The 21270-nt window shown below is 41.9% G+C and overlaps 1 protein-coding gene across 1 annotated transcript in view; it reads right to left on the minus strand.

Annotated features, from left to right (window-relative positions):
- Nucleotides 1–20930, minus strand: part of ARHGEF38 (Rho guanine nucleotide exchange factor 38) — a 51815-nt gene extending 30885 nt beyond the window's left edge. Inside the window, exons 1-3 of the mRNA XM_006264019.4 lie at nt 20613–20930; nt 8546–8739; nt 4320–4443 (exon numbers count right to left, since the gene is read on the minus strand). Of these exons, the coding sequence (XP_006264081.2) occupies nt 4320–4443; nt 8546–8739; nt 20613–20814 (520 nt within the window). The 5' untranslated portion in view covers nt 20815–20930. The remainder of the gene's footprint in view (nt 1–4319; nt 4444–8545; nt 8740–20612) is intronic.
- Nucleotides 20931–21270: the final 340 nt, after the last annotated feature.

Below are 21270 nucleotides of genomic sequence, written 5' to 3' on the forward strand. Positions count from 1 at the left end.
AATCTGGGAAATGCAATGCTGACTGCTGCTCTGGTGCTACATTTTAGAATATTTTGGTAAATTGGTCTTGATGAAATCCCAGCAAGGTTTGACCAAGCAGAGTAATCTTTCCCTACAGCTTTCTGTGGGGTTTCCTGCTTCTACAACACTGGGGAGCAGGAAAAAAAATGGAATCCAACAGTATCTCTAAGCCTTATTGAGATTTCTAAAATTTCATATTCCGGTCAAATCCGAGCTCTATAAACAGAAGGAAAAAAAATAAAGGAGTAAGTGAACTGAAGGAAAACTGGAAAGGGTGTGCAATCTCTGTTCAATGCACTGCTGTACTCAAAACAGCCAACAAGATGTTAAGATGCATAGATTGTGACAGAAAACAATATCAAGTTGTTAAGGGTATGTCTACAAGGTACAATGGAATAATATTCAAAGATACCCAAAAAACTGGCATCATCAGCACAGCATTTGGCCTGGGCTAGCTCTCCCAGCCTTCTGAACAAGAGCTAGCTCAGTTACTTCTGCACGGCACTGCATTGTGCTGTGTATGCATGCCTTTTAATATCTCCTCACCTGGGATGCTAAATTTAGTTGCGGCCATTCAATCTCAAAAAGACTATTGGAGCAGTAAAGCTGGTCCAAAGATAGGAACCAAAAACAACTACAGGCATGGAAAGTGCTAGACATAGAGAAAGACTTAAAAGACTGGGACTATTTAATTTAGATGAAGTCAGTATAAAGAAACATGAAAGGTGTATCCAAAACAATGCAAGCTATACATGATCTATGGGTGTTCCTGTCCTAATACAAGAATTAGAAGACTTCCACTGAAACAGGGCAGCAAATTTAAAACTATTGTCCTGGTGCCTGATGTAAATGCTGATGCAAGATGGACCTTCCCTGGTATAACTTCACTGATGTCCTTATACCAGTGCAAGTTTAGCTAAGTCAGAAAAGGCCCATCTCATTTCTGGTATTAGACTGTGAATTAGCAGCCCAGCTCCACTTCACTGTGATTGGTTGATTTCAAGATAGTACATTAGGAAAGGTCTACATGCAATGTATATTTTAGAATCTAGCTGCTTAAAGGTGAGTTAAAGCATCAGAAATTATAGCTGGGATTTTTCTTTGCTCCCCTTCACCAGGGCAATTGTGTCTTTTGAGACTTGCTTTTACAAATCTTACTGTGAATATTTGAACCCTATTGACAAAATTATCTTCACATACTATCCCTTTGTGAATGCTAAAAGTTACTGTTTATCTAATAATTTTGAACCCTCTGCTCCCAGAGACTAAACATACAAAAATGGAATTTCTCTCTAGCTCCATTGGTCTACTAGGCTAGGGACAGAAATTATTCATAAACTGGTAAAAATGATCAGAAACCAGTTCAGATCTGTAACACAACAGAAGTTCAGTGCTTGCAAACTGGCTGAAACTGGTTAAAGATAAATTTGTAGCATCAGACTTAACTGATTTAGGTTAAGTCGTGTTATTGAACTTCTGTCCCAGATGCCCTTCAGAGTCAAGTTAACTCAGTTCCCCAACATCCTAGGACGCTTTGCACCTCTTCAGCAACATCACCCCCACCCCTGCAAGGGGGGGTGGGGGGCAGGCTAGCCTTGGCCCAACCTGCCTCCTCCAGTTGAGCAGGGAAGCATGTTCTAGCATCGCCGCCCCCTGTCCCAGCTTCTGGCCTGGACCACTGCAAGTATGTGGAGGCATTTCCAGAATCAAAAGTGAGCGTCTGTTCACTTGCTTATTGGCTCAATCTATGCATCTTAGATTAACCTGAGAAGACTGAATCAATTCAGCTTCGGGCTTTTTACTGCCTGTACTTAGCCCTAGAGTTATAATAGGCACAGTTTAGTCATCCATCTGAACCAGACTAACATACATTCTCATGAATAACTCTTGTGTCCATACTGCTTTCAGAGAAAAAAAAAAAAACTCTCAGAAAAAATACAGCATTGCTTACTAGGTGTATGAATCACCATAGTGCACACTCAGTGAAACACAACTAATAGCATTTTCCAGACTTGCTAAAATTAATACTTTTCCAAAGTCTGATTTGCTTTAAAACATATTTCTAGTCAGGTGGTGAATTGTAACACCTCTTTTGGTTCTCTTGTGAACCCAAGAGGCCTCTGTAATCATGTTATTTCAGGCACATGGCTAGGTTAGAAAAAAAATCTATTGTTTTGATAATCCTTTTTTTCTTGGATGAGTACTGAGTATGGGAGGGAGATACACTTTCTCCTAAGTTATGTGCATAGCTTTCACTAAAGAGGGTCTTCAAGGGATTTGGGAAAAAAATATGGGCTTGTGACATTTTGCTTTTTAAATGAAACAAAAAGAAAGCTTGAAAGGGTTCTCAGTCCCTTCCCCTAGCTTATTCTTTATCTTAGAATGATCAGGAGCACCAAATTTGATCTTCCCCAGTTTTGTTGGAGAATCTACTAGGTGCTTCAAATGCTAGGTACTGTATAATGTCATGTCTTCAGCCAAAACTTCTTTTACCCTAATCACAGAAGTTGATAAGGAAAGAATAAAAAAGAAAAAACCCAAGGAAGATGAAGGAGTCTGGCTAAGAATGTATGTTCTGGACGCTTCTGACGTTATCAGTTCAATATTTTCCAGTCATCAACAATGGTGGGAAGCCTAATATTTCACTGAAGACCATGGAACTCATTCTGATGGACAGAAAGATTTGAGAGTATGGATTTAATTGCAAGGTCCCACCTGGTATTGTAAGCCCTGCCTATTTACATTTTACTAGTTATCAATATTATAATGGAGTCCACAGCCCCAATCACTTTGTTATATGCTAAATAAATGAGTAAGATAAATGCAATTTCTGCCTTGAAATTTTCACCCTGTTAACTGATATCTTTCTCACTTCTACCACCCCTAGAAGGTGAGCTCCTGGGGAGAGAATCTATTTGTATACTCAGAAACCACTTGGCAGATTTTCAGAGGATCAAGAACAGAATAGCAATACTTGTTACCTCTCTTTATTTATTCTAACAATAAATAGTGATGCTTCTTCTATAACACATTTTTATGTTTTACACATTTTTGACTAATATGAAAACTTGACTACTATAAAAATTCTGTGGCCCAGCTCTCAGATCAGTGAGGTATCAATGTAGAAAATAAAAGATCTGCTATCAGAATTAAATCAAAATTGAAAAGAGATTTCATTTTTTTAAATATATAATTATACAAACCAGTAAGCATGTATTACCCAGAGCTGCAGCTGATACCCAATAAACTATTGTCTGCATATTTAGGAATAAATTGTGACTGAATTTGCAGAGGGGAGAGAGCACAAAGAGCCCCTTCCTTCCTACCACTGCACTTTTTCAGGAGACAATCATAATTTGCAGGAAGCACTTACTGCCAAGAAGGGTGCTATCAGAAAGCATAAGCATAGTTTCACAGAAAGAAGTACTGGCTACACATTTTAGAAGCATAGCAGGTGCTACAGCTCAGTACTCTTATCTCAGTGCCCATCAAGGTGTTGTGCCTTATGGAGGTGAAACATCTCCCTCCAATACTATTGTGCTAAGAAGATTCCAGAGGCAAAATTGGCCCTTAATGTCTATAACTTCAACCATCAAAAAATGTATTTATCACATTCCTCAGATTTATATGAAAACTGTATAACATGTGATTGTTAAGTGTATGCCATCACAGTCCATTTGTTAGAAAAAGTCTACAAACTACAGGATGGGGGAGACACCTTGCCAGTTTCCACAAAGCTTGAGTTCCAAATTTATTTCTTTGTTGGCCAGGGCCTTTCTAGAGCTCTGTACAGCACATACAGACATCTACAAGCTGAATAATATGCTGCAAGTAAATACAAAATTATAGCAATGCTTTGACTTTCTTCATGCTTTCTTTTCTCAAAAAATGTTATTTTTTCAGTATTATTTGTCTTTACTGAAATAGTGGCAATACTTACAGAAAATATGAGAGTTTGCCTTGATGTTAGAAAGTTGATTCAAATAAAATAATAAACGGTAGTACCTGAGGGATTCCAGTCAGGGTTCAGTTCTGCAGCTCTTACTCAAGCCCCTTTGCTAAAATCAAATAAGGCAAGAGTAAGACCTGTAGGGTCAGGCCTTTTTTAATGTGAGGATAGCACAGATACCGGAAAAACTTCATATTCTGATGTTCATGTACTATTGCAGAAGTCAGTAAATTAGTGGAACTGGCACCAGCTTTAAAAAATGAAGGCTGAGGGGAGCTGGGAATGGAGGAGTGTTGTTATATTATCATTTCACGCAGTTTTGTAGAACTCAAGAAGACAGTAAACATACCAATTACTTGCATGGTTGGTTGCACATCTGCTGTGGCTTCTTCCAACAAAGACAGCAGTTTGGCTGATATTTGATGGACTGATTCAATGTTGCTAAACAAGCCATCCACGTCAAACCTACCAATCTGATGAAACACAAATATTAAGCAGCAATTGAGAGAACAATAAGAAGAGACTTTGTATACTGTAGACTTCCTCTTGCTAAGCCTGGTGTGCTACACTCCAGGAAATGCCACTTTTACTAAAGCCCAGGTAAACATCCTTGTTGTGATTTAAAGGTCACATGCACAGTTTTTAAAAGTAGTATCACTGGGCTGAACCAGTTAACAAGGGGCTACTACCAAATGTATTTAATCCTATTTTGATGTATCCATAAAGAGAATGTGTTTGTCTTAAAGAAAAGAAAATAGTGTCAGTTAGCTAAGAAGGATCTTTAGTCAGATAAAATGCTTATTCCCCCATAGATAAAAAGGACTTAACAACTGTAAGTGGCAGTTATGAGAGAGAATGTGACCCCCTTGATCACCTGGGGAGTCTGCATAAATTGGTACATAAACTGACCCCTGGTTATTCCAGAGCCATATAAGCAAGTAACCTTTGTGGAATAGAAATGACTATTTTATGTAAAGTGACAGATAAATCTGAGGAGTAAAATCATGGCACTATATTTTGGCTAAAACAGGCAGATTTCCAATCAAGATCATTGATGTAACATGTCAGCCAAAAACTTTGCTGGTGCAAACTGGTATCGCTTATCTGTGCCAGTAAGCTTATCACTTCATACCAACAGAAAATTTGTCTTGTTTATTAATAGTGTAAGAGTGATGTTTTCTAGCTGTGATGGTCCAGAAACTATGTAAGAGGCAAGGATTTTGTAGGGCGATACCTTTTATTGAACCAACTATGTAGTTGGGATAAAGGTATACAAATATACAGAATGCTTCATGAATTTGTAGGGTTCCTGTAATCAGAGACCTGATGAAGAATGTCTTGCATTGGAAAGCAGGTCTAACTTTATCCCAACTACATAGTTGATCCAATAAAAGATATCACCTTAAGAAATCCTTGCCTCCTTGTTTATTCAAAATCCTGTCCTGCTTCCTTTCAAGCAAATAAAAACATTTTGGCAAACACGTTTTTCATACTGGTCATTTGTTTCCATGCACAGAGGGAAACTGATTAAGTTTATGAAACAATTAGAGATACTCCATATGTGGTACAACTGAAAACCAAAGGCAGTGCAGAATCTGGCAGACATGTTAGTCCCTCTGAACATGCCTATTCATTAGTAATAGAATTGTATACTTACAGAGCAGCTCACAGAAGGAGTCCAGGAGAATTGAATTGCATATTATTGTACTAGAATCAACAGTATGTCTTAATTACTAGAGTAGTTAATTTTTGATTATAGAGGTTAACAAAACTTGCTCCATTAGGAAATGTGAAACAGATTCATCTCTAGATGTTTTTAGTTTCCTTTAACTGTTTTCCTGTTGAAGCATCATATCCTGAAAGTTTCTATGGCTTTTGAATATAGTTATTTGCCTAAAAAATAGTCTTAAAAGCATATGACATTCTTAGAAGTTTCAACTCCTCCCCCCCCCAAATGTAGACTGTGTTAAATAAAAAATGCCAGATTTTTACCTATTACTTGTTTGTGTTGGAGGCTATTATCCTTCTTTTATTAGTGGATTTCTGATGTCTCACACAATGTAATGTGTATGTAGAATTCAGAAATATATGGCTATACAATGACCAAGGCCAGAGTAAGCACATGGGCATAACTGAAAATGATAGCAGGAAACAAAACAAAATATGTTTTCAGTCAGATGGTGAGAAGCAGATGCCAGGATCTAGGAGAAGGAAACTTATGCATTAACACTAGCATAACTTAGTGATAATTTAGGTTGGAGACAAGTGCTAACTAACTGGAGCTAGACAAGTCTAAGGGCATATCTTCTAAAAGCATATTTACATTCTGTGTCAAGCTCCCAAATGATGCTGAGAAGCATACTCTGCTCAGTCACATCTGCTCAGTGTGTGTGTCTACACGAGACATTTAACTGCGCAGTAGCATAATTTACTGTGCAGTAAGTGCTTACACCTACATGTGCACATGCTTACTGCACAGTAAAAACCCCTAATTGTGAGTAAACGTGATACCTGCAAATGCAGGTATCAAGTTTACTTGCAATTGGTTACTGTGCAGTAACACACATCTAGAATCAACCTGGGAGCAAATTTGCAGCCAGATCAGCCCTGCCACTAGGGAGCCAGCCTCAGGCTAGCCCCAGGGCTTTGGGCTGGAAGTCTCTCCTGTCCCAGGCCTGGACTGCCTCTGTGGCAGCCCCTGCCTCAGGCCCTTAACGCTAGGGACAGATGTTCAAAAAGCCGGAGTCTGAACTGATTCAACCTTTGCAGGTTAGTGTAACCGGCCGAGGCTGAACCGGTTTATAACAAGAGAGACACGCTCTCTGGACTGAGACAATGCAGGCGCATGCCTGCAGTTGCTCAGGCCGGGTGCAGGGGGCACTAGAGCTGGCCCTTGCCTTCAGGGGAGTTGTGCTGGTGGGCAAGGTCAACCCAGGCTGAACTGTCCAGAGAGGGGTTTAATTCCCCCTCCCTGTGCCACGGGCAGGGACTCAAGCTGGTGCTGCCTGCACTCCCCCATCGCTGCTGCAGCAGGGGGGCACCATGACCCCTGAGGCAGAGGGGGGCAGAGTTAGTTTCCCCTCTACCCCACTGGCAGCCAGGTGGCTCTATGTCTGGAATAGGCCCCCAGATGCAGAAGTGTGGACACAATTGGTCGGCATGGCAGTGCTGCATAAAGGTCAAGGCCTTGTGGGCACAGTGGGTTGCCATCACCAACCACCATCATTGGTTGGGGAGTGCCTGTAAATCCATGCCCTTTATGCAGCAACTGACAGACATTCTCATGCCCTAGCCAGGACCCAGGCCATAGCCATACTGTTTACAGCAGCACAGGCAGGCTGCCTGAGCCCACATCCCAGCCTGGCACTCACAGTGATATGTCACCAGGGGAGGGCCCCTTGGGCATCCAGCAGCCTGTCCTGCTGAGCTCTCCAGCTGTTCCCTCCACCAGCAGCTTAGAGAGCCCGGGCCAACACCTGGCACACCAGCTCTGCAGCCCCAGCCTGCGCCATGAGGCATGGCTGGCCATGGCATCCCTGGCTGCCAACAGTGCCAGCTCCTCCCTGGGGGAGTGAAGAGAGCACTGCCACATGCTATCCCTGTGCTGGACACGCTGCTCCTGCCCAGGGAAGTGGCTGGCCAGGGAGCAGCAAACAGGGCTGACTTTTGAAGAGGGCTGCCAGCTGCTGGCACCTGCAGCCAGAGCCTGGAGCTCCCCCATGCCGGTGGCAGCAGAGGCCCATTGCAGAGCCCTGGGAAGTGGGAGCAGATTGGCAGCAAATCTACTCCCGCTTCCTTGAATGTGTAGACACCTGCCCAGCACTGTTCACTTGCGAGTAATTTACTAGCAAGTAAATTGGTCCCACAGCAAATACACACGTAGACGTGCCCACTGTATGCCTGATTTTGGTGCATTCGTACCTACAGACTGGGTGTGAGTGACAAACTTCTTAGATATACTTCTTAGAGGAGCTCTGGGACTTGCCAGAGGAGCAGTGTAGATATGCTAGGGCATATATGCGAAGTTTGACAATGTAGGTTGGAACTAGCTAAGGGAAGCTTTCAGAAACAAGAAAAGGCATCAAACTTCTGCTGGAGTTTAAATTGTAGGAAAGTTGGCTGGCTACAGAGAAAGGACATGTAATATTTGAAATGAGGTGAGGACAGCATTGGTGTAAGCAGGCATGTTAAAACATTGTTTGGCTCTAACAGCCAAACTGTGTTTTAAGTTGTTTCACGTGGAACCTTATATCCACAGTTCAGGTGGCTTAAGACAAATACCTGATATAAATTGGCTCTAAGCTGTGGTAGTGGTAAATGACCATCATGGAGGACTGCAGTGTTGGGATATAACCATGGTGTGTGGCATTCATACATTTTTCTGCTATAACCTGTTGCACACTCAGCATGCATGTGCTCCTGCTTGCTGTCCTTGCTGGAATCCCTCAGACCGTTCTCCAAAAAGCCAGTTCTGGAAGAGCATTCATGACAGACACTTTGGATGACTGCAGACTCAGACCTTTCTGTCAATATTCCACCCTGCCCCTTTGAAAAAAAAATCACTCTCTCTCTCACCTCTTTGCTTCTCAGTGGTTGAACCACTTCTCTGATGGACAGCTCCAGGTCATTGAGATAGTCTTTTTCTGTCTGCATTAATTCAGCAATGATTTTCACTCTCTTGGCCATCATCCTTGTGTTCAGCTGCTCTTCACTTTCTTGTGGTGCAGTTATGGATGATGAAGGCCCAGCCTGTGGTGGTGCCATCTTTTCTGTTAAAATTGAGCACAGGAAGCTTTTAACTTGTAACATCTTCATCTGTAGTATGTTTTGAGGTACAGTGTACTTATATATATTCAGTATTTTTAGAGAAGTGAAATAGACTTGATGTGTTTTATCTAGGGACAAAACCTTCCTCCATGACCACAAGTAAAGAAGGTCAAATGGGAAACCTAACTGGACACATCTACATGAGATGTTTACTGTGAAGCTGCCTAATTAGCTCTGCAGTAAATGTCCCAATGTCTACATGTGCCATGCTATTAGGATGGAGTAAACTAATTAACTTTGCTGCAGGTTAGTACTTGTAAATACAAGTGCTACCCTATGGCAGAGTGTTTTACTTTACAGCAACACACATGTAGATGCTGATGGGGCTGGCTGGGGCACAAGGGTGCTCAGTGTGAGGGCTGCCTGCTGCCTAGCTCCATACTGAAGTGCCCTCATGGCCCAGCCACCCCTCTGCAGCACATTGAGCCATATTAGAGTAACCCCAGGCTGGCAGGCTGATCCCCAGGGCCCCTTGCCAGCCATGGCTGCTCTGACCTGGCTCAACATGCTGTGGTCCCAGGTGCACGTGTAAACATGGTGCCTGGGAGCAATAAACTCCGGTGCAAACTATGTCAGAGTTTATTGCTGTGCATTAATTCCCATGTATGTGCCCATTGGGTGGGAACACTATCCATGGTTGGGAAGTTTTATTGTGGAAATCTTGTGTGCTTAGGACCATAGCTTCTGGGAAGCTTGACCTGTGTTAGGGTGGCATCACATGTTCCATTTACTTATTAAGTGCAGTTAAAAAGTGAGCAGATGCATGTTCAAGCAGTCTAGCATGTGTTAAGTATCCTCCTGGTGTTGCAGAATTTTTAGGTGAGGGTTATCTCCTACTATATGTTAACTTTAATAGGTCCCTATATTTCAGTGATTTGCAGCTGTTGCAAGTGAATGTGTGACACAACCCTTAGTGTAGAACAAAAATGTGTGTCAGGAACTAGGTTTGTGGCCATTGAAAACTCCAGTACCTTCATGGAGGATGAGGAAAGGAGGATGGATTTTCACCTAAAACCTACATAGGAATTGCTATATGGGAACTGACAACTGATCCCAGTAGTCCATGACTCTGCTTCTGAGCTGCCCATTAAGATTTGCCTTGGTGGAAGAATTCCTACAGCAAACAGTTATGGCATAATTGGCATTTTTATATTCATATTAGAAATTTTAGTTGGGATTGTCAAATGAGGCTATGGGATGTAGATGCCACTTAAAAATCATTGGGATTTATGCAACTCACTTCCTTATCCTCCTTTAGGAATAAAATCTCTCCCTGAGATTATTAACCCTTTGAGGCAGGGGAGAAATGCCTTTCTATGTGAATCAAAATCTGCATTTAAAGTAACCTAATTAAAATAACCTTTTCCATATTAAAGATGCAGTTTTGATATCTGTTGTTAATGTGAGGGTATTTTAGGTCATCTTTATTAGAAGGTGTCAGTACTGATGATGAAACCTTTAATTCCTTCTCTTAAGGTTTCTTTAAATGTAGCTGAAGGATTCTGTGAAAAAGACAGTAGGTATAATAACCAATAACAAAGATCTTTTGGGGCAGAAAGTAGCATGGAGATCAGGCCACTCATGGCTATTTTTGCCTATTTTAAACCTAAAAAGGTCTATTTTATCCTAGAAACTTGAAAATGTTCCTTTTATGTTGATGAGTCCTATGTTATCCACGTGTTACAGGCAGAGGAGGGAAGCAATCTGTATGCATTACAGGACCTGCACCCAACATGCTTGGTTTATAATAATGTCCTTCCCTTTCGATGGTGCACAAGGTATTTGGTTTGCCAATCCAGCAGGTATTTTATTTGCACTGCAGAAGTGTATTTTATCTGCGTGTACAGATGATACATTCTATTTTTTTAGTAGGAAAAACACCTAATAAGACGAGGGATACTTTGGAAGGTATTCTGACATTTTATTGCTAGCCACAAGATGGTGCATAGTACTAGCAAAAATGGACATACCATTACTATGAATCTCAGCAATACTCATAACTTTTTGATAGAACAGGACTTACTGCAGAATGGCAATGCACTAGAATACTCTATTAAGAACCAGAATTTACTAGCTGCAAGTTAGGCATTATTATGGATTCATTGTGTCACCTTCACCATCTCTTACAGTTATACTGACCAGTGATATTCACAGTTTTGTCGTTAACCTTTCTCATTTCAAATGCCACACTCCCCAGTAAGACTGGGATTGACCATGATCACTGTTTTTAACTAAGGGCATTCTTTTGAGTATCTTTTGCCTCCATTTTGGTATTTTCAGACACCGGGGATCGCCCTGACTAAACTCATGGACCAATTTGTCTGGACATTGTTCTAGGCCAATCATTATTTTTACCTTTAAGCTTTTCAAGGTTGGTATATATATATAAAATGAGAGCTTAGATGGAATAAATGTTTGTTCTTCAGGTCTATTCCTGACAAACACAATGGAAATACAGACTAGGGCAAGAAATTTTCCCTCACAAGGTCCAGAGTTTCTAGAGATGTTTAGCCCCACTTGAGTCCTGATGTAGGCTAGTGCAATTGCACTGATTTCAGTGGACCTGCACACAACTATAATCTAAATCAAGGATGCTACAAAGTGGCTTGAATGCACATTATAGACTAAACCAGAGATGTATAGCATAAGCTTTAGTGAGCCCAGGCTCACTTGGTTAAATGCATTATCAGTTGGCATATGAATCTAAAGAATGTCATAAATCCAGTCTTTCATTAGATGCATCTGATGACGTGAGCTCAGGCTCACAAAAGCTTATATTATATCTAATTTAGTTAGGCTATAAGGTGTAAAACAACTCTGCTGTTTGCTTGACTTCATACTGATAGCTAACTACCTCTCTCCTCTCTCAAACCAACTGGTCTTTCACCAGTAAGTAGCACACACTGGTGAAAGGGAGAACAAAGCCATCAGACAATCATTTCTCATTTCCCTACTCAAATTTTAGGGTCATATCTTTCTTTCTGCTGATTCTGTATTATAGTATATCCAGATTTTCCATAGAAAAATCTTAGATGGGACTTCATAGTGAACTAACAGAAACACTGCAAAAACCTGCATCAGTTTAATTTCCATCTGTATGCAAAAAAGCAACATTCCATTGAGGCTATGTGGGAAAACAATTATGTTATATACATTGTGAAAACAGATCATCAGAAAACATGAAAAATCCTATCAGTATCATTATAATTTGCTATCAATATTAATAGACTATTCTTTGGCACGTGGATATAAACTTTTTGGAAAGAAATATTCTAATCCTATATTGTAAACGTTTTTTAAAATAAGTAATCTCTGCCTTTTTCTTGCTGTATCTTACCTGAAGCTTAAAGCTGCCAACCCTCAAATGGTTGCTTTTTGTTCTGTCTCATTAGATTGCCTTAATCCAATTCAATCTTTCCATTATGTCAGTGTTCATCTATGATTCTCTTGATATGGTATATAATATTTATGTGCAAGGAAACAAAAACTATGCTTAACCTCACAACAATGAAACAGCTGGGAGAAATATCTATTGTATATCGCTTCCTTACGGAAGACATGTTTCTTTAATTTTTCCTTTGTTAAAAGTAATATAATTTTGCATATTCACTAAACTCATTTGCTTTTTCACTTCGGATGTGCCTGTCTCTGTGGAAAGCAAAAGTGAGCTATTCAACTTTTGAAACCTATGATTTTTATGTTCAGCTTAAAGTTTTTATTGACCTTGAGGACCTGAACAACATTTTGTAGTCAGTACAGGACTAGGGTAAGTTTTATGAATGCAACAATAACAAACACTAATACTTTGAGGATAGATTTTTCCAATCTGGAATTTGACGGGATGGGTCAGGACATAGTGGGGGAGAGGGCAGAAGAGGCATTGTTAAGGGCCAGTTACAATACTAACGGTATTGTACAATAACTCAGAATATTGCAAGAATTTGGTTTCTTCACCTTCAAGGTGTCAGATTTAGAGCTGGGCAATTTTTTTTCTGTTGAATAGTTTTAACAGTTAATGATGTTTTGAGGCCAGTTTACATAAATGTAATTCATTGTCTTGAAAAGTATTTAAAGAAATTAAATGTTCTGTTAGACCTCAAGTGATTTTTTTCAGGTTTTTCATTTAAGCAAGAAAGCTAAAATTTTGTGATTCAGTCCTGAATTGCCAGCTGTACTCTGGTTATATGACTGGAACATAGGAGCATAAGTGCCATACTGGGGCAGACCAGTGTTCCGTCTAGCCCATTATCCTGTCTCCAACAGTGGCAGGAGTGGTTGCTTTAGAGGGAGAGCATTGAACTGGATATATCTAGAGTGGTCTATCCCCTATTCTACACCCTCCCTGGCATTCACCATTATTAGTCTAGAGATGCCAGAGGAAACATCTCCAACTGTTCTTTTCAATGGCTATTATCCATCTTCTATACGTTTGTCTCGTCCCTTTTTGAACTTGGAAGATTCCCCAAATGATGGCATTACCAAAGCAGGTACTTGTGTGCTACCTAATCCTTTTGAAAATAGGAAGCCTAAGAGCATCCCTCAACAAGAATCAGAAAAGACACTGATACTGAAGTTCTCCTAGGAGAGACCTGGGCCAGACTTATGGGACCACATTCACTAGGAGCAATGCAGGCCCATGCTCTGCCATATCTCTCTTGGCTGTGCAGCAGCCTTTAGAAAGTGTCTGGATTCTCCAGTCTTTCTCCTCCATAGAACAGGCAACTTTGGGAAAACAATTGTTCCCACCTCTCTTCCCATGCAAAACACTCAATGGATATGGGATCTGCTTCTAATGGTTCAGATCTAAATCTCTGTGTCCTGGTGCTCCCACTGAAGGTGGAGAATGTTGAGCTGATTGCAGCTTACATGGCAATAAAGAAAAAATATCGTAGGCAGAGAAGATGAAATTCCTTCCCTTGCAGTGGATCTCTACAAAGCCTATTCACCCTGTAAACCTTATTTTGAGGGCTCAGTGGCTCTTCAGTTTTGTGCTGGCATTCTGCAATCAGAGGAGTTTTTCCCAGCATGAGGAAGCTATGAGAGGTACCAATGCAGAAGAAAAACAAATCTACTATTATATGGAACACACAAAGTATGGGCAGTATATGGTAGTATGGGCAACCTTGAATGAACTGTCAGGACAATAACATTTCTCGTAACATTGGGACCAGAGACAGTTGCAATTAGATAATTCAACCTTCAGTAGCTATTATTTTTTTCATGAGGGGTAGAAAAGATCTTCATTTTATATGAAACTTCTCTATTCAATTCCTTGACATTAGATTGCTTTAATTATATGTGTGCTGACAGGAGAATAGAGAAACCCCATGTGACCATGATGGAAGGGAAGACTTATCGCTCTGTGACAGAAGAATGCCCTTATTGTTAGTGCTATTACCTACAAATAAGCCTTTCCGGTATGTCATATACCGATATAAATACACTAGTCAAATGTTATTTGGCTAATATGTTAATACAATAAGAGCTGATGAAGGGCTACATCTGAATCTTTTCCCATGAGATGCACACGTGTCATGCTTTGTCATGGATCATCCACAAGAACTGTCAGGTGTGTATCTTATCCACAATCCAGCCAGTCAGTTAAGAACTAATTCATTAGTGGTTCTGACTGTATTCAGAGTTGGGAGGCCTATACATTTTTATAAAACAGGGTCTTAAGTATTCACTCCCTTAAGAGTGTTATTATTTAGTATCCATATTGTAGTCACTGCTAAGAGGCCAAGTCAAAGCCTAGGATCTCCTTGTACTAAGAAATGTGCAAATTCAGAATAAAAATAGGGTTCCTGCCTGTAAGTCAAATCCCCGTTACAGAAGAGATGGAAAAGTCCAGAAAGCTAGCATGGCCCCATTATGACTCTCAACTTTTTGGGCCAGTAGGAGCCAGAAGCCTGAAGGGGAGCTCAAAAGGAGGCAGGGGAATCCAAGTAGCAAGCTCACCACTAGCATAGAGGCTTCAGAGACAGCCAGGGACTGCTCCACCAGGTGAAGCAGAAGGGATCATGTAAGGGGAAGGGCTAGTGAGTATAAAAGCATACCCAGCAGAGAACGAATCACTCAAGCCCAGACTGCAGAAGAGGATGGATCACCCTTGATGGACTGAGGAAGGCCTCTGCAGATAAAGTGAGTAGACCCAAAGTGTTGGTATTTTTTGTTTGAGTGGCAAGCCTGAGGGCGAAACCTTTGATGTTGACTGTGTCCATTTACCTTGAGGTGGGGACGAGCCTAAATTGGAATTTTGGTTCATCAAACACCTGGTGGACTAGAAGCTGCTATAAGGGGAGATAAGAAGGCTGCATAAAAGGCTGCTGGACATCTTGAAAGAGAGAGAGAGGCTCTCATCAGAGGAACACCAGAAGGTGCAGGCATAAAAGTCCCAAGATTGGAACCTGAGCTGGATGTCTAGGGTCTGAGGGTCTGCTGCTGTGACTTAGCAGATAGATTGTGTGTGTGCCAAGCCCAGGGCTCTGGGTTCTAGGTCCCTGAGGGACAGAAGCAGGACGGGAGTTTATGGATTGGGAGAGGGACTTGAAGTCACAAGGGCCCCAAGCCCAAAGAGACTGAGAGCCAAGAACAGGCTGAATGCTTGATTCAAACTACATAAATCACAAGTGGGACAAAGTGGCTTTGGGGCCAGTAAATGCCCAAAGTCTTGCTGGTCCAGTAGGACAGGGTCATCGGGTTCCTTCCCTCTCCACATAGTATGGAGGCAGGACACCTTCCAGATTACTTTTGACACCAAGGTATGGCAGACAAGCTGGGACTGGGGAGGCTTGTGAGGAGACTGAGGGTGATGGGGCTAGCCAATGCAAGATGGAGGACCCCACTTCACTTGAGAAAGGTGGCTCTGCTCCAAAGATCTTTGTTTAGGAGTAAACTAACGTGACACTGTGGACTTCAATAGAGGTTATGGACACACACTTTTCAAGCCATTACAGAAGGGAAATGTTTCAAAAGGCTAGCCGCGGTTACATTCTAATTGTTATATGTGGACAAGCTGGAAATGATGTAAGTGTAGCAAAACTGCTCCAACTATAGCACTGCTTCATCTAACTTAATCCAAGCATGATATGCAACTATGTAACAACAGTGCAGCATGCAAACCTTTACCTAAATTAAGGGTACCATACATACAGCCTTTGGGCTGCATCTGGCCCACTAGGGAGCCAGTGAGCGTTGGAAGTTGGGAGACAAGGCTTGCTGCATAATCTGGGGCCCTTTAGCTCTGCTGGGCACAGCCATCAGCAGTAAACTTGGCTCTCCATTCCTGCACCTGGAGTTGCCGCCCCAGATCTGCTGCTACTGGTGGCCCCTTCATGGTCACCACTAGATCCCTTGCTGTTACTGTTGCTGCAGTGGCCACTGTGGCAGCTCTCATACCCCTTGCTGAATCTGACACATGAGCTGCCCTGAAGTCTGGATCCAGCCCAGGCTCCCAAGTGAGTTTGAGATCCCTGAGCTAGGTCATAGCAACTTTTCCTTCCTGAAGAATTTTTCCCTGTAGATCTTGTTGAAAAACAAACAAACAAAAATATCTAATCTGACTAGCCAGTGGCCAGCAATTTGAGAAATAACAACATAGAGTGCAGACATAAGTACAGGTTCTAGCTATAGCTCAGAATGATTTCTGCAAAGCGCTCTGAGTTACGTTACCTCGGACCAAACAGAAGTTCACTGTTGGTCCCTGGAGGGATAGGAATCTAGCTGGGGCTAGGAGCAATTGCTGCTGGCTGCTGCTGATGCTGCTGGCAGCGTCTGCAGGTGGTCGCTGACCACTGGTCAGTGCTCTCCACCCCCTCCCCTCCTTGCCACTGACAGCACTGTGGCTGCCTGCAGCAGTTCCCCACTTGCCTCTGCCATGTTCCCACTGTAGACAGTGCCACTGCCATCTGCAGGAGCTTGCTGTGCCAACCCAGCCTCCAGGGGCATGCATCATTCAGGATTTTTAGTATTTTTTGTACAGGAGTGAACTGGGAGTTAGAACTCATATTATTACTTCCTAAGATGTATTTCAGCAAATATAACAATTCATATCTAGGCTCCTGAATCAAGCATTAGTGAATTTATCTTGTTGGGGATGATCCTATTTTGAGCTAGTGGCTTGACTAGGTGACCTCCTGTGGTCCCTTCCAACCCTAATTTTCTATGATCTTCATGAGTTAGTGATATATAATTTCCATTTTACTGACAAGAGGCCCTGGTATAAGGAAAGTAAATGACTAGACCATGGAGTTTGTAGCAAACCCAGCTCTCTCCAGTTTCAGCTCACTGATTTCTTGCATCTCTAACTTGCTCTATGACTTTGTGCCCCTTTTTCCACAGTAAAATGGGGCTAATTACACCTAGCTACTTTACAGAAGGAGTTGCAATGCTTTATTAGTATTTGTAAAGCTTTTCAAGATCTAATGGAAAACTGTTACTAAAGTGTAGCCTTTTCCCAATGGAGTATCATTTTTAAATAAATGAAACAATCAAAGTGTTAAACAGCTATTCATACTAGATAAGTGAGTTAAATGGATGCTTCATGTATAATAATTAGCTAAGAAAAGGTTGATTATGTTGCTAATTAAGTGATTATTTTTGGAGTGAAAACTATCCAATAGTGTGGGAAGTTTTGCACCTTTGGCAATCCTATTGTTCTAGTGCAGATTGACAAAGCTAAGTGAATGCTCCTGGTTATCTTTGCAATCACAGAGCTAACACCTTTTTTGTTCAGTTAAACTTTAACTTATCTATAAAAGATGTAAGGGAAATCCATGGGAAGAAACCAAATCCTCAGAAATTCAGAATTTTCCAGGCCTGCCAATTTTACTTATATTTTACTACTTGTAAGCATCAAATAGTGCCCGTCTTTTCCATGCGTCTAATTCCATTTTTAAAGTCAATTTTATTCGAGCACTTCTGAAAAGGGCTGGGATACCAGTTGTGGCTTCAGCAGAGCTCTTCTCTACTCTGACCTAGACCTAGGGATGAAAAGATACATCACTATACATGTGTATCAAAGCTTTGTACTTCAACTATCAAAAAGATATGAGTTAGGTCCTGCAGTCTGTTGTTCTGGGATTCTTTGTAGAATCCTGACCCTAAAGGAATGGAATCTATTGCAGAACATACTTACCACTGTGCTTCCCAGTCTTATACCATCTTGCCTATACTACTCTGGAGAGTGTTCAAAAACAAGGAACTAGATAGGGATATGGTTAATCAGTATAGAACTTGCCAGTGGTGTGTATCTGATTCAAACTAGGAGTAGGCCAACATTCGTACTGTGTGTATCTTTGCCAGGTGCCCACATGCTGGACCCCAGTCTAGCTGGGACCTTTGGACTGGGGTTGTGTGACTCTGTGGTTCAGCAGTGGAAACAAATATATGTATGTGTACATATATACATATGCATATATATTCTAAAGATCCTATCTATGCACATGCACACATATTCCTCACCAAAATGGAAAACAGAAAGTCTGCGTTTAGTGCCAAACAAAACATTTAATTCAACCTTAAACAATTTTGGGAGGCTTGGGGCACTTGAAAAAGCAAAGGAAATAGACTCCTGGTTTACACTGGCATAAACTTAAGGGGGGTGTACAGGGACAGCTCAAAAGGCCTACCACTGCTAAGCGGTGCTTTGGCAGTCGGCTCTAGAGACTTACTCACTTAGGTTAGAAATAGCCTTTACAAAATTAAGAGGATCAGTTTGCTGAGACATATCCTAGCACAGCTAATCCATTTCATTCAGCAAAATGGATATCACCAATTGTCCCACCCATTCATCTTGCAGGACAATGGGCAATGTGTTCCCCCAGGGTTTCAGAGTCCTGGTTTTGTGATGCTTGGGAATTCCTATCCAGGATTAGGCCCCTCAGGCCCAAGAGTGCCTGCCCAGCTTTCTCCTCTTACAGAGATGCACCCTGGGGAATTTTGGGGAAAGCCAGCTCCAGTGAGGTCCCAAAGCTGAAACCACCAATCAGCTAATCCCCAGGATCCCAACAAGGGAACCCACACAGGTGCTCCTGGGGCTTCAGGGGCCTGATCCTGCATACCGCAGGAATGGAAATTTCCAGAGTGTATAGAATTAGGCCTCTGAAGCCCCAGGAGTGCCTGCCTAGGATGACTGGAAAGCATGGGCAGCTCCAGACTGACCATGCTCTCCTTCTATAAACCTAACAGACATCTACCACAATAAAGTGGCACAAACTGATACCACCTATATTATGGGCAGAAATTTTGGGCATTTGTGGCATGCCTAGGGGCATGGACATAGGTCTGCATGGCCTTTGTGCCATCATAAGAACTTTTATGGCATCACAAAGGTGATGTCTGTTTCCACCCTTACATAGTCCAAGGGGCTACTCCTTGGGACCTAACCTCAACTGGTATGCTAGACCACTGGTGCTCAGTCTACAGCTGGCAGGCCAGATCCAACTGGCGAAGCCAAGTCATTCAGTCTGTGGGACTCCTCATAGGTCCAGAAATTTGGCAGTGGGGGAGTGGTGGTAGCATTACTTGCTGTGGGTCTCAGGGCTATGGGAAGCCCCATGGTCCAAATGATGTGGCCCCATATGTTGGATTGGGCTAGGGTACAGGGTTGGTCCATGGAGCCAGATGGGCTGGGCAATACTGTGCTAATAAGGAAGCTAGACTTGATAGCATCTGGCCCTGGGCTGGGCAGGAAGAGCACATACCAACTGCTGTAACTTCCTTAGCCTGATGAAGGGTTTTTGAACCCAAAAGCTTGCTTAATACTTATTTTCTAACTATTTGGGTTGGTCTAATAAAAGATATCAGATTCACCCAAGGAACCGTGTCACACTTCTTACAACACTTTGCTATATAGCATTTCAGTCTCTACAAAGCAACTGTGTCATCACCATTAACCAAACTGTGTCTCAACTATATAGAATACCATATATTATTTCATATTTGAAAAATCCCTTATTAAACACCACACAACTGTACATACATTGTGGGAAACCTAAAATGTATTATTTCCCTGACACAAAATTATTACCATAGGAATTGCATCATTTCTGTAATTATTAGTGATAAGTGTTTATCTTACTGCAGTGCTCCTAACGTCCTTATTCTGGACACTGGACAGAAGTGTGACAATTCCTATCTGTGAGGTTTCTTTTTAATTTGTGGCTTCAGGTTGAATTTCTGATATCCAATTCAGATGCAGACAAAACTTGGCAGTTTTGGATTCTGAGAATAGTTAAGAATTTGAAAAAAGAATGCCACTGTAGCCATATAATTTGAATCAGCATATCCATTCAAGGCATGCAGTTAAATATATTTGAAATTCAGGCATGTACAATCTGGAAACCAAATAAACAGGCCAAACAAAGCCATTTAAAATGCTGTGCAATTTTAACTGAAAGCAAAAATCTGCCTTGACACTCACATTAACCTGACAATGCATATACTCCATTTCCCAATAAAAAAAGAATAAGCCATGGGGGAGACATTGTGTTATAGAGTATACATTATATAGTTCATGTATATGTTGTGAACCCACATTTTCAATTGGGTTTCAAAAGCTTGACTGTCTCTTGAATCCCATTTTAGTATCTTGTGCAAGTGCCATTATTTATAAATATTAAGCAAGTTGGGAACAGTCATCATAATGGCAGGCTTAAACTGTAAGCACGTTGGGGCAGGGAATGTCTTCTTGGGGTTTGTTTTTTTTTAGTTTATAAGCTGCCTGGCACAGTGGGGTCCTGATCATTGATAGGGGATTCTAGGTACTACTTCACTGCAAATAATAAATAGTAAGTTGTTCCCCACCCCCAGATACCTTGTAATTTCTGGCTGTATTCTGTCCTGTCGGATTGGCTCCTCCTCAAAGTGCCAGAGCTACTATGGTCCACAGGAACGCTGCTTTCCACGATAGTGTCTGTCTTTCGTCTCTCCAGCATGTACAGCCGGTGTTTCAAGAAGGTCAAATTCTTCCTCTTGGCTCCCATGCTTTCTTTCCCAGGGGCTTCTTTGCTCTCCATTTTCAGCAAGAAGCAGTCCCCTCACTTGCTTGAAATCAGCAATGAGGTAGGAAAGAGGTGGGTGCAGTGCTTCTTGCTCAAGTGAGTGTAAAAGCTGCCTTGTTTTTAGGGGGGTGTGGGAAATGACTCCACAAGTTCACTTGCTACCTGGCTCAGCCTGCCACCTCCACAGCCTCCCAGGGCTCCACCCCTATGAAGTCATCCTGTAGTGCACCAGGAGCCTGCTTAGGGAGCCAGCCACCTGTTACCTGAGAGACCTGCCTCACAAGGAGCTCCTCTGCCCTGCTGACAAGCAAACAAGCAAGCCCATTTTCTGCCTGTTTGCAGTGCAGTTGCTTCTCCAAGCCCCATTCACAAAGCAAGCCCAGCTTGAGACCCCCTGTGCAAACAATGACACGCCAGAGTCCTTTCCCTCCTCTGGGGCTATGCAGAGTGAGACATTGGGTAGGTGGGGAA

This window comes from Alligator mississippiensis, chromosome 2 (genome assembly GCF_030867095.1).
Source record: "Alligator mississippiensis isolate rAllMis1 chromosome 2, rAllMis1, whole genome shotgun sequence".
Classification (NCBI taxonomy): Eukaryota; Metazoa; Chordata; order Crocodylia; family Alligatoridae; genus Alligator; species Alligator mississippiensis.